This window comes from Porites lutea, chromosome 4 (assembly GCF_958299795.1).
Source record: "Porites lutea chromosome 4, jaPorLute2.1, whole genome shotgun sequence".
Classification (NCBI taxonomy): Eukaryota; Metazoa; Cnidaria; class Anthozoa; order Scleractinia; family Poritidae; genus Porites; species Porites lutea.
Genome location: NC_133204.1, coordinates 32,890,835 through 32,915,883, shown reverse-complemented (window position 1 = coordinate 32,915,883; position 25,049 = coordinate 32,890,835). Strand labels below are relative to the sequence as shown.

At 38.4% G+C, this 25,049-nt stretch overlaps 3 protein-coding genes across 8 annotated transcripts in view; 2 read left to right on the top strand and 1 right to left on the bottom strand.

Annotated features, from left to right (window-relative positions):
* LOC140933334 (uncharacterized) overlaps nucleotides 1–4,175 on the top strand; it is a 37,387-nt gene extending 33,212 nt beyond the window's left edge. For all 4 annotated transcript variants that reach the window (XM_073382868.1, XM_073382871.1, XM_073382869.1 and 1 more), the window contains 3 exons: nucleotides 140–228; nucleotides 1,042–1,090; nucleotides 2,032–4,175. In XM_073382868.1, the coding sequence (XP_073238969.1) occupies nucleotides 140–228; nucleotides 1,042–1,090; nucleotides 2,032–2,136 (243 nt within the window). In that variant the 3' untranslated portion in view covers nucleotides 2,137–4,175. The remainder of the gene's footprint in view (nucleotides 1–139; nucleotides 229–1,041; nucleotides 1,091–2,031) is intronic.
* A 5,893-nt stretch (nucleotides 4,176–10,068) lies between these two features.
* On the top strand, nucleotides 10,069–18,732 carry LOC140933341 (DDRGK domain-containing protein 1-like). 3 transcript variants are annotated; one of them, XM_073382879.1, is made up of 9 exons: nucleotides 10,069–10,188; nucleotides 12,275–12,413; nucleotides 13,036–13,156; nucleotides 13,820–13,921; nucleotides 14,332–14,448; nucleotides 14,783–14,821; nucleotides 14,956–15,061; nucleotides 16,235–16,422; nucleotides 18,524–18,732. In XM_073382879.1, exons 1-8 carry the CDS (start codon nucleotides 10,077–10,079, stop codon nucleotides 16,420–16,422), a joined length of 924 nt encoding a protein of 307 aa, XP_073238980.1. In that variant the 5' UTR covers nucleotides 10,069–10,076; the 3' UTR covers nucleotides 18,524–18,732. The 3 variants fall into 3 exon arrangements, with proteins under 3 accessions (XP_073238980.1, XP_073238982.1, XP_073238981.1); XM_073382881.1 differs by lacking the exon at nucleotides 18,524–18,732 and adding an exon at nucleotides 17,835–17,919 and having other exon boundaries at nucleotides 12,275–12,412; nucleotides 13,038–13,156; XM_073382880.1 differs by lacking the exon at nucleotides 18,524–18,732 and adding an exon at nucleotides 17,185–17,452.
* On the bottom strand, nucleotides 18,134–20,922 carry LOC140933344 (fructose-1-phosphate phosphatase YqaB-like). The gene is made up of 3 exons (XM_073382885.1): nucleotides 20,154–20,922; nucleotides 18,788–18,935; nucleotides 18,134–18,293 (listed from the first exon to the last, which is right to left on the bottom strand). The coding sequence occupies exons 1-3, from the start codon at nucleotides 20,515–20,517 to the stop codon at nucleotides 18,200–18,202; spliced, it is 606 nt and encodes a 201-aa protein (XP_073238986.1). The 5' UTR covers nucleotides 20,518–20,922; the 3' UTR covers nucleotides 18,134–18,199.
* Between the last annotated feature and the right edge of the window lie 4,127 nt (nucleotides 20,923–25,049).

The window sequence follows — 25,049 nt, the reverse complement described above, 5'->3', positions numbered from 1 at the left end:
TCGCGTCCTCGAAATTTCTCTTTTCGCCCTGAAAACACCGGCGCACGCAGGCCATCTATTTTTGCTCATTTTTTCCATTTACTTTTGCTAAAATTCTGACCTTGGCGTTTTTGTAATTGTTGTTGTTTTTGCTTTACAGGATGGAGCCTTCATTGTACGCAACAGTTCCAGGGATGCCAACAACTATTCAATGTCACTCTATCTCAGAGGAAGTGTTCGGCATCTTAGGTAACAAAAACATTGCCTCTTTTTATTTGTTTTCGTGTACAATTTGCTTGTTCACCTTGCGGGTTGCACCGGACTCTATACCCACCCATTCTGGTAAAACCATGTTGGTTACAGTTACTCAAGCAACGAGAGCTTTTGTTTGGGCCCTATGCGCTATTATGCATGAAAATGACCTGTAATGATTATAGTTAAGTGACACCTTACAGACTATGTCTTAGGCGTGGCTTGGGTCATTGCGGGTAGCGCGAAACCACTTCATTGCGTTGGAGGACTTGTGGACTGACTAGAATTGGGATTTATCCTTAGCTACGAGCCTCACTTCTTCAACATAAAATCATGCTTTGTCAATGAGATGGTGGTAGTCTGTATGAGCTTTAAGGCCGATACACACGAGGGATTTTGCTCTCGGAGCACGCTCCAGGGGCACGCTCCGGAAGCAAAGCTCCTTCGTGTATACCAACGATTTCATAGGTATACTTCATCCTCGGGAGCAGAATTTCCACCCCACAAAATGCTCCACGATATTTAACCGGTTAAATATTTGAGAGCAAGCTCCCGACGCAAATTGAGCTAACTTGAAAACGCTCCCTCGTGTGTACTGACACATGCAAAATGAGCCTGGAGCATGCTCCGGGAGCAGAACCCCTCGTGTGTATCGGGCTTTAGACTAAGGGAAGTCTTTTGTTTTCGTCAGGGAGAGTAGGGCGAGAAACCGCGATTTTCTCCCACCCTGGTATACCTCTTTTGCTCTGCTGTTCACAAAGATTTAAATCCTTTGCTATTGCATCATTTTTAATTCTTCTCACGTTACAGAATACCACGAACCAAGGAAAAATTTGTACTTGGAGACAGTGGGAAAGTGGTAACGTTTTACTTTGTTTATTTTTTTTCATTAGTAAAGAAAACAAAACTGTTGGTGGAGATATGATTGACTGAAATACTGGACAACTGACTGACTAAAAGACCGATTTTACTTAAGAGTCTTGTTAGCGAGAAACTTGTTGCCTACCAGTCGTGCCCAACTGAATGAATGACTTATGATTGACTGATTGAGTGACTCACTGACCAACCAACCGTTCAGATTTCGGTTTTCGTGTTAAAACGCTGCCAAGCTCTGGTTGTCGCTCTAAATGCTACCTATTGTACACCAGTTAATATCCTCAGGAGGTTACTTCCTTTGTCTTTTTGAGAATAAGAAACTCATGCGCATAACAACGCGATCTCATAAAATGAGTTGTCTATTAGAGAGGAGAATTCGTTACGTCACGTTGCCATGGTAGCAAATATTCTTGATGACAACAAACCGAAAATTTCACTTAAAAAGTGATCTTATTCAGTTTCATTTCATTTGTCAAATATTGGCGAAATTTTCTGGAATTGAATCCGAAAGGGCCGTATCTAAGTTGAGAAAAAGAAAAAGGAATTTTTTTTGTTGTGTTCACCTACTCCATAAAGCGGGCGCGTGAAATTAGGAAGTTTCATGTTGCAGTCGTTCAGCGTCGACTAAGTAATGTACAAAAGCGTGATACACGTGCAGAGTTGTTGTTTTACTAATTTAAACCCATGTCATTCTCGTTGATGTTGCCGTCGCCGTCAATGTTGGTTAAGCTCGCTATTGTTGTGATCGAGAAATTTTGCTACCATGGTAACGTGACGTCACCCTTCTCTATTATTTTCAGGCCGGAATTATGTTAAATCTGGTGCCTGAACTCTGGCTTACGTTGCTTACGATTGAGATCTTACTAAAAAAAATTTAAGTGTAAGTCTTGTGGATTGATGTATTTTTTAAATATATTTTTCTAGCAATTTGACACAATTATGGAACTGGTTGACTACTACAGCCAACACCAAGTTGATCTCAAGACAGGAGGCTCTACAACTCTGACAGCTGCTTGTCCAAGGAAGTAACCATCAATACTCATATCACGCTGATGAGGTGTGGGAATAGTAAGATCACTGTCGCCCAGTAAGTTGTACGCTAGCTTGAGGCTTCCTTCCCAGAGCCTGTGATGGCCGATATGCAAACTAGCCCTCAATTATTCTTTGACTGGGAATTGAATGATCAAGAATTATTTTGGGTGGTTTGGTCCAGTTAATTATAGGTTCACTGCATCTAGTGCTTCGCGTTTTCACTCGTTGGAAAGCGCCTATATTTTTGTATAGCTTAATTACTGAATTTTTTTGTCTAAGAGAATTCAAACTACAATTCCGGCCAAAAGGTTTTTGGGCACCTCCTCTTTTTCACGTGATTTTGTATAAAATTTGCAGCTAACCGGCGATACATGCTCATAAACACGACCTTAACAAGATTTTCCCCCCTTCCCCCTCCAACAAAGTTGAGATCCTTAACGTGTGCAAGGTATGTAAAAGATGTTTGACTTGTAACACCCAACACTGTTAGGGAGGGGGTGGGGGAGGGAATCAACTTGAATTGCATTTTTCTCACCAGAAACACAAAGTGTCCTAAACGTTTTGACCAGGATTGTAGTTTCACTCCATGCCATGCTTATCAAGGCCAAGCTTCCAAGTGGTTGGAAGGCAGAGAAATTATCAAAAGTTAGAAGTTTTATCATTCTGTGATCGGGAGAGAACAAAACCTCCTTCAATAACCGTGCTAACTTTTCTGGTGAAAAATGAGTATAATGAAGTTTTCTGGGGTGTATATCTTTTGAGAATACACGGGAAAAACTTTAAGTCAGATCTCGTCCTCGTTCGTGAATCTAAATGTCTCTATTATCTTTTTGTTAAACGTAATTGACAGTAAAACAGTCTGTGACTGAGCGAATCTGTATTAGGACTCGTTTGTCTCTGAAATCGCATTAGTACTGCATCGATTTTTTCGTGTAGAGTTTAGATTTTTAGAAAAATATAAACCAAAGTGGTAATGACCACTCTAATCTTTAAAGAATAAGTTTTTAAGTATGTTGAAGAAACCTTATTTTCACATCAGAGTTGTATTTTTGTATCACTCTAACTGTGCTTTAGTATTTTGTAAGATAGCATATATTCAATATTAAGTACCTACAGTCTCAGTGAAAATTGTTGGGACATTTTTGTGTCTTCTCGTCCCCTCAGTGTTGGTGTACACGATTTGGTGACTGAATCGCAGTAAACAACATTGCGAGGGAAAAGGGAAGCACGAGAAGGGAAAAAAAGGCGTTTGCGTTAAAAAGTGTCCCAACTATTTTTGTCCGAGGCTGTAGGTAGAAGGGGGAACTAAACAAGTGTTAAAGTATTTTTGAATGAGCCTTATTAAAGGGACGCTCTAGATAAGCGCAGTTTGCCATAATGAAATGCAGTCTTTCTTAATATTGCGAGGTCATTTGGTACGTTGTAGAGATTTGTACAGGGTGGATGGGTTAATTGTGCTATGAAATATCAACGGTTATTTAGCAGTATTGTACATAGCATATTTTAGTAATAATGCAATTAATATTTAAGTTAACTATGCTTTGAATCTGACGAAACGCTTGTTGTTGGGTGGAAATTATTGTATAGATTCTATGATTATTACTCAAGATAGAGTTAACATTTATCACTAGGCCTTGATGTGTGACGGGGAAGGGGCGTCAAAATTGTTGTTCTTCTTTGAGACGGTCCATGTTGTTAAAAAGTTGGATAGCGCCGCCGTCATCCACCGGCTAAGTCTAATGCGATTGTTTGTTCCCTACTATCTCTTCTCTGGATATTGATTTATCCGCTGGGTGGCACTATTTACCTTTGAAAAACTAAGACTTGGACTGACCTGGAGAAAGCATGATTTTAGAAACTGTTTCCAGCCTTCTTAAGTAGCATACTCAGAATCGAGGCCTTCTTAACAGCGTTTCCCGCCTTTCATTCGTCCGAGTCCCGTTTCCTATAATTCAAGAGAGAGTATTTGATACTTTTGATATTTTGCGTTATGTATACCTCATATTTTGAATAATAAAGAATTATATCTTTTGATAGCGACGTGACTCATCCTGACATGTTAAGCTTGAATTTCGTGATATATGAATGCAGTCGCCAGCATGTACTAAATCCCGGAATACCCTGAAATACCCGCAATAGGTAAGATAAAAACGGCAAACAGACATCATTGCCCCTAATATGCAAAATATATGAAATGGTTTCTTTGTTCAGTTTTATTCATTTACTTTTTCGGGTTTTGGTTGGTTTAGTACATGCAGTCAGCTGTATGGCCCGAAAGCTATGTAGACTACGAGAAGTCCCCATTTTTCCTCAGGGATGGTAGAGCGAGCGTGAAAATCACCCCACGCGAGAAAAGGCGACACGCGGCGGGCCTTTTCTCGCGTGGGGTGATTTTCACGCGCGCTCGCGTTTCGCTCGCTGTACTCTCGCTGAGGAAAAATGGGGACTATTCACTGATCCACCTCCAGGTCCTCCGAGTGAACGACGCCAACCTCGCGTAAGTTGCGAGCAAACCCCTCCCGGTTTTCTGCCGTAACAAACAAAGAACTTTCGCAACTAATCAAGCAAGCTGTTCCCGAAATACACAAAGAAGGTGACGAAGTTCGGTTTGTAAGTTTTAACAGGTAGAGCTTTGTCTTTTTCACTTGAATTTATCGATAAAACAAGTGAAAAAGTTTTTTGTTCACAAATGCAAATTAAGCTTAAGACTTTCGTTACTTTATTTAGTTGACTTGTTCATAAATAAGCTTAAAACTTACAGAATGATTTTAAACACAAAAAGAATTCATAACTCCTTTTGAAGAATTTTCCCGGCAAGAGCTAAACAAGTGCCTTCAAAAGTTTTTATTTGTCGGCAAGAAAGAGCGACGACCGCGGCCGTTCGGTCATTGCGCGCCAAAATTATAATCGTTGGCAACAGTAATGCACCTATCAATGTAAATCCCGTGGGGGGGGAGTGCGGGCAAGGGGAGGGGATTTGATGCCTGGGACTATCCCCGCTGTCGGGCTTTTGATCGTGCGAAGCGACCCCGGGGTCGGGACATTTGACTTTGACCGACAGAAGCCTGGTATCAATTCAGAAGCAGTTACCAAGTCCGTCCCTCGAGGCTTCCTGAAAGTCACGTTGTTGGAGAAAGGTATAAAGTTTTCATTTGTTTTAATCGCCATAATCCGGTACTTTAAACTGTCATCTAAACAGATAATGTCTATTTTGACGAAGTTTTTATCTTCAAGTTCCCATCTGATTGTAAAACTCGATTGAAATCGAATTCCACCATGAAAGTCAGAGGATTTTTTATGGGTCACTGATCCGACCTGTTCCGACATGTTGAGCAGATGTTATAAAGCATTTTACGTTTTATTGATATTATATAGCACGGTCAATCTTCCTGGAGTGATTTTGTTGTTCAAGATAAGAGATGCTAGTGGAGAGAGAAAATACTTAATTACAGCGAGTAATTAAATGCAGCTTCCGTTAACCGTAAATAAAAGTAGTAACGACGTGTTTGAAATGTTCTTTTACTCGTTTTTATATAGTATTATAGCATTGTTTGTTTAGATTTTTTCCCCTGGGGTGGGGGCTTTTTTGACACTTTTGATTGACCTTTCGTTTCCCACCCTGGGGAATTTGATCGAAAAATTTTAAAACTTGTCAAATCCCCACCCCTTGCCCGCACTCCCCCCCCACGGGGTTTACATTGATAGGTGCATAAGAGAGTTACAAAATCATCATGTTTGTGCTCAATTATCTCACTGTTTTAGTGTATACTAAAACAATTATTCACCGAAGGAGAGGTGGCTAGTTTACCTCGCCGCTTCGCGGCCTTGGTAATTGTCACCACTTGGCACTAGCGACCTCCCATCCCGGCCCCCCGCCCCTCCTTTAGTCTGGGAGCAAATGTCATAAAATAAGGTCCCGTGTGAAGTTTGTGCTGAAAGCAAGCACCTAGTGTAAAAGTGTTCATTAGGTCCTACTAAACATGAAAAGTTTTGGTGCCAGCTTTGCAACTTGCTCAGACGGCTTTTAAGGGGGGGTTAAATTCTGACCCATGAAATCCAGCGTGAAAACGAGGCTGAAACACATTATTGCTCATAACTTTGTTAATAACAGACGAAAATACACCAAACTTGCTCACATGATTAGGCATGATCCTCCCTGTTGATTTATGCTAATTTACATAGGTCACGTGACCTTACACATGAAAGCGAGGCTGAAACACATAATTTACTATAAATTTGTCCAAAAAAATCCTTATTATGCCAAACTTGCTCACCTTAGCCAGTTAGACATCTTGCATCGATTGGTGCCACTTTGTAGTGTCACGTGACCCATACATGGAAATGAGGCTGGATTGCAAAACACGCCAAAGGTGAACACATCATCCAGGACAATAACGTTGACTCATTGTAATGCATATTAATGCCGTATGTATAGCATTTGAATGAAAAAAATAAAAGCTAAAAAGGTGTAATGATAATGTATTTCGTGTGGCTTATATAACTTTATTATGGGCGATTTCTACAATCCTATTTCGCACAAATTCCTGTGGATTCTTAACCTAGGGGGCCTGGGTGATTGTGAGCCTGAAATATTGGTCAGCGGTAATTATTTGAGTGTCCGCCATGTTGTACTTACAGCCATCACAGTGCTTGTAGTATGACGGATTTTGGCCGGTCTAATGCCCCTTTAGATTTTAAGCTATGTGTAATCTGCCAAGAAAAAAGTACAGCCAATCTTGTTGAAAATCCAACTTCCCATCAAAAGCTTTTAGAAGCCATCGAAGAACGTTCAAAGTACGAGGACATCAACTCGAAAACATTGTGGCTTGTGCGTAAAGATCTACCACTGGAAGAGCTTAAAGAAAAAGCAACATGGCATAGGTCGTGCTACCAAGAAACCACCCACTCAGGAAAGATCAAGAGGGTAAAAAAGAGGTTTCAGAGAGAGGTTAGAGGGCCAAATGAAGCTCGAAGAAAGACAAGTGAATCGCTTCAGGTAATTGCTAGGTGTAATGGCTTATAACTTTAACTTTTTATTTTATTGTGTTTTTCATCTTGGAATTGCTGAAAAGTTAATGACATCCTCGACATTCTTACAAGGTCGAAAACTGTCTCTTATGACAGCAATCTGTGCTTCTTTTGTGAAGAGAAAGCGAAGTACCAGAACCCTCTGCATTTGGTGTCAACATCATCTGCTGGTAGCTCTCTTGATAATGCAGTAAAGCAATCAAAGGATCCTAAACTGCTCGTGAAGCTCTCGACGGCTCTAGACAGCACTGACGCTCATGCCATTGATATTAAATATCATAAAAGCTGCTGGGCGTAGCATGTTACTGGGGTCCTGCGTAAAACTATCAAAGATGACGAGGAAAGGTCAAGAAGTGAGACAGCGGCTAAGCTGGAGTTTTTGAACCTTACCCAAGCTGCCCTCAATAGCGGAGAAATACTCAACATGGCACAGTTGGAACAGGCTTTTGATTCCATTTCAAACGAGAATAATAGTCCAAAGACTCTAAGTCGACGTTCAGTTAAAGAGCTTATCCAGAAAGAGATAAAGGGAGTTGAGTTCCCTAAGCCCACTAGAGCTAATGAGCCCGAGAGGGTCAGCGTAAAGCAGTGTAGGGATGCCGCTATCCATATCGTAGAATCCACAGCTGACAGTGATGAATCTATGAAAACTCTCTTCGATGCCTTTTCAATATTGAGAAAGGCTATTAATCGAAGCGAGAAATGGGTCTTCTCTGGCTCTCTGGATATAATGACACATGATCACTGCCCCGAAGAGCTTACCTGCTTCTTTAGGTGGATAATCCAAGGTCCCAATAAGACACTATCTGATAAAAAGTGGATGAGATACACAAAAGAGCAATGCAATTAGCGCAGAATACAATAGCTTTGTGTCTAACGGACAGGCAGGTTGACAATAAGAGATCAAAAGCGGTCTACTGCACTAGAGAAATGCTCCTACACCTCGCAGTTAACCTAGCAATACACCAAGCAGTACGAAGAAAAGAGCTGGTTAATCTCCTCCATGGATTTGGCATGGCTGTAGAGTACAATCGCTTGTTGAGGGTGGAGTCACAAATTGAGAAAACTGTTCTGAAGCGCATAGAGAGTGAAGGTGGCATGTTTCTCCCTCCGGATATCGTGAAAGGACGGCACGTATATTTTGCTATTGATTATTTTACATGCTCTGGATGCCTCTGCTCAAGGTGCTACCCAACTCTCTATATATTCTCCTGACACTGGTGTTCTTGTTTTGGCTCTCCGACAGTATCCAGATTTGTGCTCGAACTCTTGCTTTGTTACTGGGACCGGCAGTAGTTGAGAGTTATCAACTTGAAGTCAATCGCAGACGCCCTTGGGTCCACTAAGACGGCTGCGCTGCCAGCATTTCATGCGTTGACCGGAGCTGATGTTACTGGGAGTTTCTCTGGAAAGGGAAAAGCCACTTGTTGGGATGAGTTTGATAACGCCAGCACTCCTATCTTGCAAGCTCTTGCTAACCTCGGTTGTGGGGAACAGCCAGATGACGGCACAAGAAGTGGAGTGGAACAGCTGGTTTGTCGAATGTACCAACCAAAGACAGACATCAAAACTGTCAAAGCCCTCAGATGGTCCCTCTTTAAGAAAAATCAAGCTGAGTCTGAGAGGTTGCCCCCCACACAAGCTGCTCTCCATCAAGCCATACTGAGAGCGCACTACCAGCTTCTTGTTTGAAACAACGATCATGTAGCAAACCCGGTGTTGCCCTCACCAGAAGGCTATGGATGGCAAGATGAAGATGGAAAGTGGGTACCAGTCATGACAAATCTTCCACCAGCTCCAGAGGCAACTATATAGCTTGTCCGATGCAAGTGCGCCAAGTCCCGTTGCTCTAACAACCGTTGTCAGTGTCAAAAAGCCGGACTTGTCTGTACTGATCTCTGTCTGTGCTCTGAAGATTGCCAGAACGAGTATGCTGAGAGTGATGATGAGTATGATGAAGACGAAGTCGAACAGGAAATTCAATAGGAATGGACAACAGAACAATGTATATAGATATTCAGTAAGACTTTCATGACTGTATATATAAAATAGCAGTAGTCGCTATTTTCATTTTCTGCCCTCGTTCCAATATACATGCGAAAATGAATAAATGGAACCAGTATCATAAGTTGGCAAAATTATTGATTGTGTGTACAAGATAGATTCTCAAATGGAGCCTCCGCAGTATTTGCTTTATCCGTCTTGTCCCTGTGCTATGGGCCATAGGACAATGATTAGTTGAAGTTTTTATATCTCAACTCGGATAACCAGATATGTATCTGCCTAGTAGTTGTTAATACATTTCGCAAAACAAATGACATCCTACACGATGCTACCAGATATATCCAGCCTCGTTTCCATGTATGGGGTCACGTGACACTACTAAGTGGTACCAATCGATGCAAGATGTCTAACTGACTAAGGTGGGTAAGTTTGGCATGATAAGGATTTTTTTTGACAAATTTATGGAAAATTATGTGTTCAGCCTCGCTTTCATGTGTAAGGTCACGTGACCTATATAAATTAGCATAAATCAACAGGGAGGATCATGTCCAATCATGTGAGCAAGTTTGGTGTATTTTCGTCTGTTATTAACAAAGTTATGAGGAATTATGTGTTTTAGCCTCGTTTCCATGCTGGATTTCATGGGTCAGTATTTAACCCCCCTTAAAAGCCGTCTGAGCAAGTTGCAAACCTGGCACCAAAACTTTTCATGTTTAGTAGGACCTAATGAACACTTTTACACTAGATGCTTGCTTTCAGCACGAACTTCACACGGGACCACATTTGCTCCCAGACTACTTGCGCCCTTTTTAATCTTGCGCTCATTCCCAAGTAATGGACTGAGGAGGAGTGGGACGGGTTTTTACCCAGTTTTTCGCGGCTTTTTAAACAGAAAGACAATCAAGATGGCGGCAATTCATCCAGCTGTAATTTGGCTTATTATAGCCGCGATTGTGGGAACTGCTTTGCTTATTGCTACTTTTATAGCCAACAGAAATCAAAAGAAGAAGAAGAAGGGTAAGTGTTTCATTATCCTTGGGAGATAATGTTTCGAGGGAAGGGAAAATGCCGCTTTTGAACTTAATTATATCAATTGCTACGTCAGCTTTAGAAGCTCATAAGCTTAAATTCTATTGACCATCTTTCTACGGATATGACAGTAGTATACGTCATTTACTATTTCAGTGTTTCAATTTCAAATACTTTTATTACAATTAACAAAATAAAGGTGGGTCCTTAACAGTACTTGATTAAAATTTATATGAGTCATGCACGTACAGAGGACTAATATTCTTATCCATCACCAAGTTCTAGTGGTGGTATTTAAGTAATATACAAGAAGATGCCACTGTTGAAAACAATGATAAACCATAACATTTGAGTGGAAGTAAATCTATTGATCAACAAATAGGCTGTCCTGTTCATTTGTTGTTTTCAACACTGTACTGTACATGTGTCATGTCAATTTTGGATGTTGAATCTGGTCATTCATTAAATGTTGAAAACTGTTGAATAAGATTTTATTATGACTTCTTTTCAACAAGTTGCTACTTGTTAAACAGCAACGCAACCATTGTTGTGTAATCAACAAATGTTGAACTAAGGAGAGGTGATGATTGGCTCAATCATCTATGTAACTTGGGAGCCCTGTGTGTGAATTAGTTAATGTATCCTGTGAAGGTTTAAATTCTGTACTTCTTACCTAGGGGGGTTTGAATTTAAAACAGGTTTGGCAGCATAGAATAGTCATGAAGAAGTTAGAGGGAACATATTTAATATTATTTTTCTTTCCTTTTGTTTCCTGTTGTATCTGCATTATATTCCATTCTCAATGGATGAGACATTTTGCCATGTTAGTATGTTGGTTTCTTCTCTTGTAAATAAATTCATTGGCAACATCATTCCAAGCAAATTGATCTTGAAGTGCAGTTTTACTAGATAGGATTAAAAACAACACAGACATTACGGAATCGCGTCTGTAGAAACGCGTCGCTAGTAAATTCAAATTTTTCTGTCAATCAAATGTGTCCTATTATTTGTAGGTGGAAATTGGTGAAACATCATTATTGTTTTGGAGACAATAGAAGAACAAAAGATAACAGAAAGATCAAGTTATGCAGTCTTAAAGCGTGTTGCGTGACTTGAATCAGCTGCAGCATTTCTCCTAACTTTCTCGCATTTAAACGTTGGAATGAAAAGTCTGAAGCTTAGCTTTTAAAATCTTGATAGCCAAAATAAAAAGGGTGCCCCAAAAGGCAAGCATTTGGGAGTTCAAAATTGATATTTTTGTCTCCAGCGAAATCCGGCGGATGAACAGTAATTTGCATATAAGCATAAGTAAAGCGAAATAGATACAAATTGCCGTGGTTGTAAACACAACTTTTCCTCGATGTTTTTTCCTTTTGAAAGCGTAAATTCGCATGAAAGAGCTCAGCTTGCACAAAATAATATAAAATGAAACGAATCAAATCGAAAAGTGGTTAAAGAAGTCAGGATATTTCAGCTCGATGGAAAGTAAGTGATTGGATAGGTGATTTGCATACTGATAAAAACAACGTGTAGCGCAGTTCCAAACTGTTGGCTTCCTGAATTGTTTTTCTGGAATTCTATACATTCTGCTGGCCTAAATCGTTAAAATATCTTATGAAGTTAAAATATTTATCAAGTTGAGCATTTGCATTTCCTTATTAAACATAGAGCAGCGCGAAAGCTTCGATCTATAGATTTTCTTAAGTTAAATTACCTTTGTATGGTGGAAACAATACCCTAACACTTGAGTCTTGAATCAAAGGACGCGACATGCGTCGGCTTCCTTTGTGAACGCGCAAATAGTCATGGAACCCGCGATTTTGCGGGCGACATGGATCTTCAGGCGTTGTTCCGTAATGAAAGGAGCATCTCATCACTTAAACATTGGAATCAGATTTGAAATTTTGGTTGAATCTGAAAACATTTGTAGCCTTGGCAACTTTTTATATCAATAAGTAAAAAAAGTTTCCACGGAATCCCTGCGGTTCACACTTTACTACTTTTAAAGTGAAGCCTTCCTTCTGAATATGTAATCAAAATTAGTAAAAATAAAAAAATCTTTTATTAATGCTAGGTGCACCTAGGCAGCCAGAAGGGATTGACAATGCAGGAGAAGTGGGTGGAGCAAGGAGAAGAGTCAGAAATGCTCGGTCAAGAATGAATGCCAGAAGAGCGCAAGATGATGATGATTATGATGATGATGAATATGATGGTCTGTTGATTTTGAAAGAAAATAGTATGATATTAAAATATTTAATTTATGGGCCAAATTAGCCCCTTAAGCCCCGATATCTATATACAAGTTCTCTAGACTGGTCTTCATACATTTCGTTAAAAAATCAGTTAAGAGAATTGGGTTTAAGATCAATGCATTTTCCATAAGGTGATCTTTTTTTGGAATTCTTACAACCCTCTCTCTTGATTATGTATCGGGAGAAAATTGACATGGATTACTCTTTGGACTTCAACAGTTAGAGGTCCAAAAGTGGTGCAGGGGTGAATACCTCTCTCCAATGTGGCTTGTGCTTGAACCCCAGGGGCAACACCACATGTGGTTTGACATTGTTGTTGGTCTTTGCCTTGCCTTAAAGAGGTTTTTCTTTGGATACTCTGTTTTTGCTCTCTCCTCAAAACCAGCATTTTCAAATTTCAGTTTGATCTGGAATGTTAGACAAAGAACCACTTTTAGAAGTGCTACCACTTAATTGTTATTTATTCTTTTTTTAATATTATTATTAAATTAACCAATCCACTGTTGGGATTTTTCTAGTGTGCTAACTCAACAAATACCGGCATTTTGAAATATTATCACTGATAGGAGGCATTTCTTGTCATAGGTGCTGGTGACGATGGAGGCTACTCAATGGGACTTGATAATCAGATGCCTGTTGGTAAGATTGGAGCAAAAAAACAGCGAAAGCTTGAGATGAAGGAGGAGAAGAGGATTTTAAGGGAGGTGCGACATACTTAGCACACACTCTTCAAATTAGTGATAAAAGATATAAAAAAGAGTGTCAATGTTTTGTTGCAAATTGACATTAAAGGGTCTTTTTGTATCTAAATGTACATGACTAAACACCATTAATCTACATGTATATGGCCACACTTTTATGTGTTGGGTAGAGACGCAAGATTCAACTGCCCAAAGTCTTCAAATGTATACAGATGTAAATAAAAAAGTAACACAATTTAGCCTTATTATTTAGCCTTAAGAACAAACTCAGGAGGATTTTATATCCCATGCTTGAGAGTGGATAGCCGTTTCTTTGTGTTTTTCTGAACCATACAAAGGTCTCACTGTTTGCAGAGCAAAAGAAGCGCCTTCTATCTCAGTTTATTTAAGACCAGGCTGCAGACTGCTGCACTGCTAAGGATCGGTTCATTTGGGTTGATCTGATCAGAGATCCAAGAATCACTTGGATCTTGGTACATCAAATGAACAGTAGTTATCCTTTCCCAGTGTCTGTTTAACAGATCTTTTGATGTGCTTTGATCCAAGTAATCTCAGATCAGTGATCCTGATTTGGATCATCCCGGTGGAATGCAGAAGAATTTAACTAACCCTGCCAAAGTCAACTCGTCTCTTCTGAAACTCATATTGGTGGTATCCTTTCTCTAGCAAATGGAGGCTGAACGAGAAGACAGAAAAGAGCGTGAGGCCCTCAGAGAAGAAGAAAGAAAGAGACTGGAGGCACAGAGAAAGAAGGAACAAGAAAGACTTGTAAGTACATAGTCTTTTGCATTTGGTAAAATTAACTGTAAATTCATGGAAATTACAGAAAAATACTAAATTTAACAATGTACATGTGAAAAACAATTTTTGAAAATTGCTTTTCTTGGATTCTTGCATTGGTTTCACAGTCAAGTTAAGTTCCAAATAAATAGATAATTATAACAAAAAAAATAGCAAATAAAGTCTTTTACTGGTAACAGCGCCATAGAGGGGTTCTTTATCTACTATAATATTATTTTAAATTTAATTGGAATTTGGAGTTGTTGGATTTGGAGGGAAACCAGAGAATCAGACCCAGGCATGTAATTCAGTCCCATGACCTAAAATTTTTTTGGTTGGCGAAATCAAAGACCTCTTGTGATGTGGTGTCTCTATAGATGTCAAATTTCGTATTTTAGGAAGAGGAGGAACGCAAAAGAAAGGAGGAACAGGAGCGTAAAGAGCATGAAGAATATCTACTATTAAAAGAACAGTTTACGGTTGAAGAAGAAGGTGTTGGCGAGACTGCTGAAGAAGTAAGGTTTTGTCATGTTATTTTATACTTTCTAGATACAGCTTAAAAAAAGAAGAGTGTACATGTGTTTTTTTCACTACAACTTCATTTTCCGTAGTTAATTTAATTGTCAAATTAAGAAATTACCTGAAATATTTCAAAAGTGTTAATAATTGTGTTATGACCAATCACAGCTAAGATCAGGACATGCGAGGAAGCGACAGAAACACAAGCTAATTACCATTGTTGCTTGCAGTATAGTTTTCCTTGTAACACATTAACACATTCTTTCCGGTGTTGATGATTTTCTGAGTTTCATTATAAGTACTAATTTGCATTTATCTGATTTATTTTAGTCGGAAGCTCTCCTAGAGGAGTTTATTACCTACATTAAGGTAACTTTCCACATGCTTGTAAAACTCAACTTTGCAGCATTTGATGAGAAACAAGTTGCATTTGTTTAAGGTTGGCATCTGTAGCTAATAGGTACTAATTTGTTATTTTCAATGATGTACATTGTCCTTTAAAGGAAACCAAGGTAGTGTTATTGGAAGAACTAGCTTGTCAGTTTGGTCTTCGCACACAAGATGCTATTGATAGACTGCAGGCTTTACAGGAAATGGAGAGGATAACAGGTATACTTATTGATTGGCTGTTGTCTTTGTAATCTGTAATTACTATTTCAGCATGCATTATGATGAGGCAAAAGTTCCATGGGGAATATCAATCATGTGAAACTTCAAATTACACATTTTTGACACTATCCTACCTCCTAGCCCCAACCAGGGCAAGCATTTATACCTTAGCCTGAGAAAACATCTGACATTTCTAAACCCCATCACTGGTTTCCCTGCAAAATGAAGTCTGAGGAATGAGTGCAGAAATTCCAGATTGAATTTTATTGCAGAGAGGGTGAAGTGTCAAAAATTTTTGTTGTTGATAGTCATCGGTGTTAAGCATTGCCACTATCATCCTCATCATTTTCATGATCATAATTTGTACATGTATGTCTTCAGACAGGTGGTTGTGTTGACCAATGCTGAAGATAAATAGGTTCTTCCAGGTTAACCAGGGATCTCCATCATGTACTGCACTGATAAAGCCCTCCAGTGTTGTCCACTGTGGGCGTTTATAAGCATTGCTAAACTGGATGTTGCTACATGTAAAGTTGACTCCAGATAACTCAAACCTCATGCTAACTCAAACCAAAGTCAATTTCCCCTGGATTTCCCTCATACATGTATTGTAATTTTCCGTCAGTAACTCGAACCCTCGATAACTCAAACCTTCCGCTAACGCAAAGTAATTTTTGTCTCCCTTCAGATCATTTAACTATATATTTCTACCCTTGATAACTCAAACCATGTTTTAAGCGTGTGACAAGTGAAAAAAAAGTTCACTGTAGTCTGAAATGTTGGAAAAAACAAAACAAGAAAACACAATCAAAACAAGAATTCTTTATGTCAGTTCTCTGTTTCACTTTTTTGTCACTCGAGTTCAAATTCAACATCCATCTCAGAATATTAATTAATCAAGTTTTGTTGCTTGATTCCTTTTTCAAAATACTAATCTGCATCTCTTGCTGTCCATAAAGTGTCCATGATGGTTGCATTCCCTCCCCATCCATTTTCTTATTTCCTTATTCCCAGTTATTTTCTTGGAACTCCCGATAACTCAAACTTTTTTTGATTTTCCCAGAAGTTTCGAGTTATCAGGAGTCGACCGTATTTTAGAATCCATTTCTTTTCTTCTGTTTAGGTGAAGCTATTAAATTAAACTTTGTTTTTTCATTTAAACTCCTCTTTCAGGTGTGACAGATGATCGTGGAAAATTCATTTACATATCACCAGAAGAGCTCCAAGCTGTAGCCAAGTTTATTAAGCAGCGTGGACGTGTTACGATCAGTGAACTTGCAGAAAGCAGTAACACTCTCATAAATCTGCATACAGATAAGTCTCACACAGAAACTCCAAAAACTGCTCAAGTATCAGCATAGGTGCATTTTAGTTTTGACAAACAATTGATAGCATCAGGTTGTGAAAAGAGGAAAAATGTATTTCAATATATCAAGTGAAAAGGCACCAGGCTTTTACCCACAAAGACTTTCTGACCATTACCTGCAAGTTTTTGAACGCTAAATGAAGCACACAACCTTATTTGGGATTATACACTTTGTATAGTATACTGTCATGAAATATAATTGACTGTGACCATCATAACTCATTTGATAACAGTGCCTCATTGAAAACAAGTTTACCGTTAGAAAAGATAAGTCAACTTGATGCATTATCTGCCGAGTCTTGTGCCAATCTTCATATTTTATAGACAACACACTATCAAAGAGCAGTAGAGAAAGACAGTGATGTATTAAATTTCTCCCAAAACCCTTTTATAAGGTGGTATATGGGTATTTTTCTGGAAGAACTGAGTTATTCTCATTATTAATAATTATTAGTGGAACTCCACGTGTTCCCAAGCGGAGCCCGATACCTAAGAAAATTAAATTTTGGTAATCTATCAATCCAAGAAAAATTAATTTAGAATTTGTGAAATGTCAGACTTACTAGCTAGTGTGGAAGCCAGTTACTTGTTTTTAAGTTGATAATAGACATCCATATTATGGTCAATTGACAGCTGTCAAAAAAGGTATCCGCTGATCATTCACATGACTGTATTCTGGGCTCAGGTGCCAACTCATCAAGGTCACATGTTTTTTTAAGTTTTTTCTAACCAGTTATTAGCTTTTAATTGATCGCAGGCTCAAGTTCATGTTTTTCAGTCACATGGTTCTCCCCTAAAGTTAAGTATAGATTTGTGGATTTCTTTGCAATGGTTTAGTCCAGTGTCCAAAGTAAATTTAAAATGCATAAATGGGAGCCTCGCTTTTAACTCTGGCTAAATCTATATAAGAGACAAGTAAATGGAAAAGTAAAGGATGTACTTCTGACACTGTATTTAAAAGGTCTGGCATATACAGCTGTAGTTACAAAAAAAATAATGATCTAATAAAATATTATTGAACAGTCCTATACTCTTGTTGAAGTTGCAAGTACCAGTTACAGTTAAAATACTGAAAATGCGGTGGTTATTTTATACATGTTGTGAATAGCATGTCAAATAGATTAAATTACAGTTAAAAGTTATTACATCATAAAAGGACAAGTAGCACATTAAAAATTTTAAAAATTAAAATGAAACATTTCAGCAGATTTGGGCTAAATGATCAACTTTTCATACTATTGCAATAAATAGTTCAATTTTTCAATAAATAGATAAAAAAATTAAAGTACATGTACCAACTAACAGCATTTGGCTGGTTTAAAACACTTATAATCTAGCAAGTGTTCCACATTACAATGTATTTTTTTTTTAAATCTGATACTGTTGTTATTTCTCTATTCTAATCAGGAAAACTGATAGCTACTTAGAACATTTTCTTCTGGCATGACAGTCAAGGTTTTAGCCAGAAGGGTGTCCAGCCATCTTATGGACAACCTCTTTAGAAAGAAATACAAGGAAAATTCACTATGTCTTGATCTCTTATAATGTTTGGGAAAACATGCCTTCTGGACGGCCAGTTTTCAATGTCTGGCTAAAAACTTGATGGCAGTATTCTCTGAAATAACATATCTCAATGCCAGGAGATTATCCTCATTTTACAATGCAGCATTCTGTAGTCTTCTTCATCATTGTGCATGTATTCTGTCCAATTTGACATTGATCTGAGGCAGATGACAAAGAATGCTCATCTTCTGCATTGAAGTCGACTATCATCATCTACTATCATCTTCAGGATAACCTTCTAAATGCCGTACATCTACAAATTTGGCAAAACCAGCTCTTTTTATTGCCTCTATGCCAATGTCTCTGAAAAAAATAAGATAAATCGTATGATAAACATTTCAAAAATAAACTCTTTACCTTGGATGTAAATACGTGGGATTTGCTCAAATAAATGAATAAATAAATAAATTAATAATACAAACAATAACTAGCTGATATATTAATGGAAAACATATTATCAGGGTACTGAGTAAATAATATTATTATTACTACTTATAGGCAGTACAGTTATGTACCTGTTTGTTTTTTGTTAGGCTCATGAGGGCAGCTTTTACTACTGATATCAGACACAATGAGGTGGCATGAGAAAAGGCACAGACAAATCCTTTGACTTTTTGTCATAATGAATGAGACCCTGTTTTGAGCATTAACAGCTTCTCAAATGGTCAATGATAAAATGATAAAATCAATGATAAAGTATTTAGGTTAAAAAAGTTATTTTATTTTCCATCTTCACAGTTTTAATGATAGAACATCCTTTTGTTTTTTTTTTATGATTAATGGTTTGAGATACTTACGAGTCTTCAAAGGCCCAACAGAATTGTGGCAACACTCCCAGCTGGTTGGCTGCTGTCAGAAAGGCATCCGGACTGGGTTTGGCATGCTCGTAGTCTTCATTTCCAACAATTACATTGAACAGGTCTCGAATACCAGTTTCCGTCAATGCTGTACAGAGAAAATTAATAAAATAGAATTCACTAATATAGAATAATACAACATTTTTGAGCTTGTTTTAAAAAGTATTTTTGATTTTTACCAGGAATTCCAAATGAGTACGTAAAAGATACAAAATCAAAAAACACATGGATCATAATTTAGATGATATGAAGTAACTGGAACCTAATTGAAGTTTCTAGCTTAAGTGGCTGAATTAATGGTAGTATAAATAAAATGTATAATCAATTTGATTTTGTGATTCATCCCTCGAGGACTTCTACGAAATTTCCATCAGAACACTATCATACATAAATACATAATATGGATACTCTATGGTTAACGACAAATCCATCTGGGAGAAGGATTTCTCCAGTGTCTATATCCAGCATCAGGTTTTTGCTGGGGTGGGTATAGGGGTAGTCTCCTTCACAGTTACACTTCCTTAGATAAAACTGCTACAGTCAACTCTCAATAAGACGGACACCTTTTCCAGCACTATGTGTCCATCTTAGAGAGGTGTCCATCTGATAGAGAGTGAATTGAAAGGGGTAAAGAAAGGCACGGACCAACTCTAGGTGTCCATAATTTTTAGTGAGGTGTCTGTTTTATAGAGGTGTCCATTAAGAAAGAGTTGACCGTACTGCAGTAAACTGCAATGCTGGGGCTTTTGCCAGTGAGGGCTCCAGTAAGCAGCAAAGCTGTGAAAGTGCACTCAAACAATTTCTCATTGTTTCCACCTCATTCCCTCACCAAAATAGACAAAATAACTGTCAGTTTTCTACCCGAGGGTATGTATCACATAGTAAAAGACTCAGTAAGTGAAGGTATAGACTAGCACAAAATGATTCTTTTGTAATTGTGGCGGAGTGGAGATTGCCTCAGGACCCCTTGGACATTACTGCTTTCGGGGTTGTTGTTTCAAATCCCTCGTTATGGATTAGCCAGCCGCAGCTTTCCAAAGATAGAAGCCAATGATCGCGGCGTGGACTTTGAACCCGAAAAGAACAATGAGATTGAATCGAATTATCAGATTCTTTGTAAAACATGTAAATACGCCCTAAAGCTTGTATTTAAATTATCGCCAAATAATATCCTAAACAGAAAAGCTAGAAAGAAATTGAAGGAATACTTCCTGTTTTTAGGAAGTAACCTCTAGCGCAGGAGCCAAAAATTTATGAAAAACGAAAAGCAGATTCACCCTTGACCTTCCCATTGTCTACACCGTACCTTGTTCAACTTGAGCGCGTGAGCTACCAGACGCTACAGCGGTTGGTATTCCAGTTCTCCTTGCTTCCAAAGCAAATTGAACAACACAGGGTATCGCTCTGACAGATTTAAGTCCATTTAGAAAGAAAGCCTTCTTTCGTGCGTACACTTCCATAGGATCAAGAACGATCCCTTGTTGATTTGCTAGTTCGCGGATAATTTCTCTACCCGGAACTCCCGCGAGCGCGTAAAAGCTTTCCTTATTAAATCTCAAGCCCGTTTCTCTACAAATAGCACACCAAGCGCTCCAATGTAAGGGCATAGTGTCCAGTAAAGTTCCATCACAATCAAAAATCAGGGCCTTGGCTTCCACAGGTAGATGCATTGTCGATACAAACTGTAACTTCCCGCCAAAAAAGGCGTTCGAAGGTAAGCAAAGAATTCAAAGAAGTGATCACGACGTTTCAGCTTATAAGCAACAAATCCCTCCGCTTCAGACAGAAGACGTCTTGGTCAGTGATCCTACAACGACGTTTTTAATACCCCACAGGGGGCGAAAGTTTCAATCAAGTTTCTTGAGTTGGTCGATCCGCTGTGTTTATCCTTCAGATGTACTTCTTGATATTTCAGAAGTTAAACGATCGAACCTGACTGGATTTCGAAGTGCCTTATGTCACGACTCTGTTCATTTTTACACGGTATCAACAAAATGAACTTTCCGGTCAATGTAATTCTAGAATGTTGTTGAGATCATGAATGAATGAATATTACAAAAAGGCATGGTTACTGTCACGGATATTTTAAAAACATGAATGGAACACTAGTGAGACAAGGACTTTGTTTTGTGGGATCCTCGGATCGGAAACGTAGTACAACTTAAAGACAACCTCTTTAGATCACAAACGGTAGTCAGATTTTACTTCCAGGGGAAATTTTTTTTCGGAGTGTAACTGGCGTTCACAATTTGCTGTCTGATGAACAACGTAGGTGGGTGGCACGGTACTAGACGCGGGAGGGCTCCTTCAGACGTTACTTTGCTGTTTATTATTTTTTTTTACTTCAGCTATGGTCTTATACAATAGGTACATTTATATTTCTTTTCGACGTAAATAGCATTGTTGAAAAGGTCGATCTATCAACAGATATCTTAATCTGTTTTGCATCCGGTTTAGGAGCTATGTGAAAGCGTGTTTGTTTATTTGTTTTTAAAGGATAGAGTCATAGAAAAGACCAAAACATTTTAAGTAAATATTAAACCCTTGATCAATAAATTATATTGTTGTAATCTAGCTTACATTAAAATATGCGGTGAGTCACTTGAAATCTTTGGTACGTTGAACTATTCCGAAACTATGAAAAATGTCTAACTCTTCACTACACTCATTGATATCTTCCCACCCAGATGTCCTGAAAATCTTCCTCGAGTTCCGTGTGGGAGGCTACTGAGGTATTCGTGATCATTTTACGTGCAACTCGGTGCTACTCAAAATTCCTCGACTAGGGAGATGATAGTCTCCTACGTAGCGTCCCGGGCCGGAGTAACCAGGTCACGAATTAGACTTGTTGTTTTGTAATAATATTATGTACAAAGTGACTTTAGGGCTAAACTTTTTCATGTCTGTAGTAAATTTATTGCTAATTTTGAACCAAGAGAAAGAGATCAAAAGTACCAACACAGCCCCTCCCACCCTCAGAAGAAGCCCATGTTTTCTTCCTCCCTCAGAAATATTGCAAAGATCGAAGGGTGCCGACACAGCCAACCGCTCAGGTACCCCTCGGAAAATCTCATCCAAAGGGGGAGAGGATGTGGTTAATAAATGGAATGGCCCAATTTTGCCCAAATATAAATTTTTAATGTTCATTATTTTCAGACAGTTTGTAAGGGAAAATTATTGACTAAGCCTATATTAATATTTCGGGAGAAAATAAAACGTTAAAACTTTAGTGTCCATATTTCTTCCTTTATTTTCCATTTTGGTTGCAGCACCTTATGCATCAGTCAATTCCACCTGCGCCCAGGCCCCCCCCCCCGGGCTGACCCCCGGGCATTAGCATTTTTTTTGCCTTGGATGGCAAATTCCCGGGGCTGGGGACTCTTGAGCTGTCAAATTCCCCGGGGTGGGGACGAAAAAAGAGGGCAAATGCCCCGTCCTCCGTCAACACTGCAACATTTTTCATTGATCGCACGGTCAAATTGTGCCGTTTTAAGCATTTTAATGAGCGATTTTTTTGGTTTAATTAACGTCTTCCTTTGTAATAGCGCAAGGATTCTAATTAAGACTTCACGCCGCTTTGACATGCACCAGTTTTAATATGGTTTTAGTATTGGTATAAAATTATTGACATTAAAATTAATAGAGCGCTGTAAAGTTATATGTTATGAATAGTTTTATAAATATGAAAGGATGTTCTTCAAATAATATCAACAGAAATTTGATTCAATAACCAAAAAACGTTGATTCACATTCATAGCTCCAATTTGGCTACGTAATCCTGGCTTGATAAGCAATGAAGAAATGCATACATACAGTTAAAATCGAGAACATGCCTTTACAACCCTCTACAATTTATTTCTGTCCTTGACCAATGAGCCAATCTGCTTTTCTTTCAGTAAAACCTTATATTCTGATAGGAAACCGCGTGCGTGTCAAAAGTTCGGGATTGGCCCGGGGGTTGGCAAATGCCCGGCCCCCGGGCAGTGCAACATTTGCAGATGTCCCACCCCCGGGACTGACAAGGCGGGCAAATGCCCCGCAGTTGCCCGGGGGGGGGGGGGGGGGGGGGGCTGGGCGCAGGTGGAATTGACTGATGCATTAACAAAGAGTTCATGAAAATTAGAGGTTAAACTTAAGCCCCTAGGTGAAATATTCAAATAGGGAGACGCTATATGCTCAGAGCAAAAAAAGATACAGTTAAATACTTATTTGATAGCATAATTTACATATTACCAAGAAAGTTAGCATTTATTTATGAAATAAAAGCTGGCAGATTACAGCAGTGGGACATAAAATTCCAATGTCTATGTTACAGACTGTGTAAATATTTTTCTAGCAGTATACCTACTATGTAAAATTCCAAAAAGAAACTTGTGTAACAATTTCTAGAAAATATGACTTGAATATAATACATGTATTGCCCAGAGATGGAGATAAACAGCTGTGTGCAGGCTTTCCCTGGGATAAAATATTTGAATGTATAGCTAAAACATTATTCAAAGAATTTTTTTCCGGAAAATACTGACACACCACTTCTGAGAGTTACAAGGGATCTAAAACATCGGCCCCATTGCTATCAGTCCAGAAATCCCACAAGTTGGTGTGAAAATTTTCCAAAACCCTAAAATTAATTGATGTTTTTGCAATAACCATTACTACAACTTAAATAAATTATTAATATTATTTCCCCAGCAGAAACATTTTCATTTTTCCCATTTGTCAACCTTTTCTCCATATCTCCTTTTGGTAATTTTTCTCTTTTGTACTTCTCTGATAAATGTCATCAAAATTGATAACTATAATACAATACTGAACTTATACAACAGGACAAGATAGCCAGGAAAGAAAATAGCAAAGCTTGTGTCACAAGCGAGACAATAATTTTGTTTCAAATAATTTTCCTCTAAATCATGACCACACAATGTTAACGTTAAGTAAACTGATCATGATGTAACACTCAAGTAATAGCGTGAATGGTCACATCTGTCACAAAAAAGCACTTTGCTTCTCATTTTTCTGCCGTCCACAGGTCTTAAGTTGCATAAACTCACTAACTAATATTATTGTTCTAAAACCACAGTCCCTCTTCTTAAAATGTTTCTTAAAATAACTACTACTTTAAAAGCATTATTTTTCTTGGGTGTCGCTAAAATACCTAGCTTAATCTAACAAGCAATACGTACTTTTTTCAAAGAAAGCAACGTAACAATACTCTTGCGACTCCCCTCCTTTCTCCTTTTTTGTGGGAAGATATGCATGCATTGGCAGGCTATTAATTTTCAAATTTTTCTTACAAAACTGTACAAGTTGTATGGATATATAGAATAGCAATGCAACTTCATTATGATGCACTCACCCTAGTACACTAAATTAAAAAATTGAAAATAATATTATTGCTATTAAATCACAGACATTTAAAGCAGTGATTTTTCTTCATGGGCTTTTTTCAAGTTTCAATGGACTCCTTTCTATTGGTGGAAAAAGCAAGGATTCAAACCTCTGAAATTTGTGACATTGGAATTATTTTCTATGTGAAAAATAATTTATAACATGTGTCTTTGTGCTTCAATAGCACAAAAAAATTACATATACTGCTGTGCATTGGCAGATAAAGGTTTGAATGATCACCTTCCAACAGAAACAGTTATTTGAGTAGAAATCAATGAAACTTTCAAAAAAAATGTTACTGTTGTCTAGAAGTTTGCACCCCCCCCCCCCTTCCACCCCACAACTATTCCAAAATAATTTGATTTTAATAACTAATACAAAAACCTGACTTCACTTAGGGCCGAATCGCACTAGAGCCAGACAAATCAAAAATTGTTTATTTTATGTCAAAAATCTGTCAACGCTTGACTTGTCCTAATGCGATCGCGTATTTTCGAGTTAGCCAAATATTCCGAAGGACAGCCAAACTTCAAAGGCTGCGATGTCCTGCTCCGAGGCAGGACAAATGGATCAAACAACCGAGAATACAATAGCTGGTGTTTGTTTTTTAATTAAGACGTCAAAAATGATGAGTACAACGTGATCTTTGGTTTTCGCGCGTTCTTCACTTTGCAAGATGTCGGACCAAAACAGCCCGCCAAACAGCTTTCCATTTTGCTATCCTCCGGGTTATTTCTTCCAAAACTTTTATGATTCGTATCCATATCGGAATTCCACGACCTCGATGCCCCATGCTACTACCAGTAGTTCTCCG

Coding starts and splice junctions, on each gene's coding strand:
- LOC140933341 (XM_073382879.1), top strand. CDS start 10,077: ATGGCGGCAATTCATCCAGCTGTAATTTGGCTTATTATAGCCGCGATT. Junction 13,157..13,819: donor AGAAGAGGATTTTAAGGGAG/GTGCGACATACT, acceptor TCCTTTCTCTAG/CAAATGGAGGCTGAACGAGA. Junction 14,449..14,782: donor TTGGCGAGACTGCTGAAGAA/GTAAGGTTTTGT, acceptor GATTTATTTTAG/TCGGAAGCTCTCCTAGAGGA.
- LOC140933344 (XM_073382885.1), bottom strand. CDS start 20,517: ATGCATCTACCTGTGGAAGCCAAGGCCCTGATTTTTGATTGTGATGGA. Junction 18,936..20,153: donor ACGCGCTCAAGTTGAACAAG/GTACGGTGTAGA, acceptor TTCTCTGTACAG/CATTGACGGAAACTGGTATT. Junction 18,294..18,787: donor TGTTGGGCCTTTGAAGACTC/GTAAGTATCTCA, acceptor TATTTTTTTCAG/AGACATTGGCATAGAGGCAA.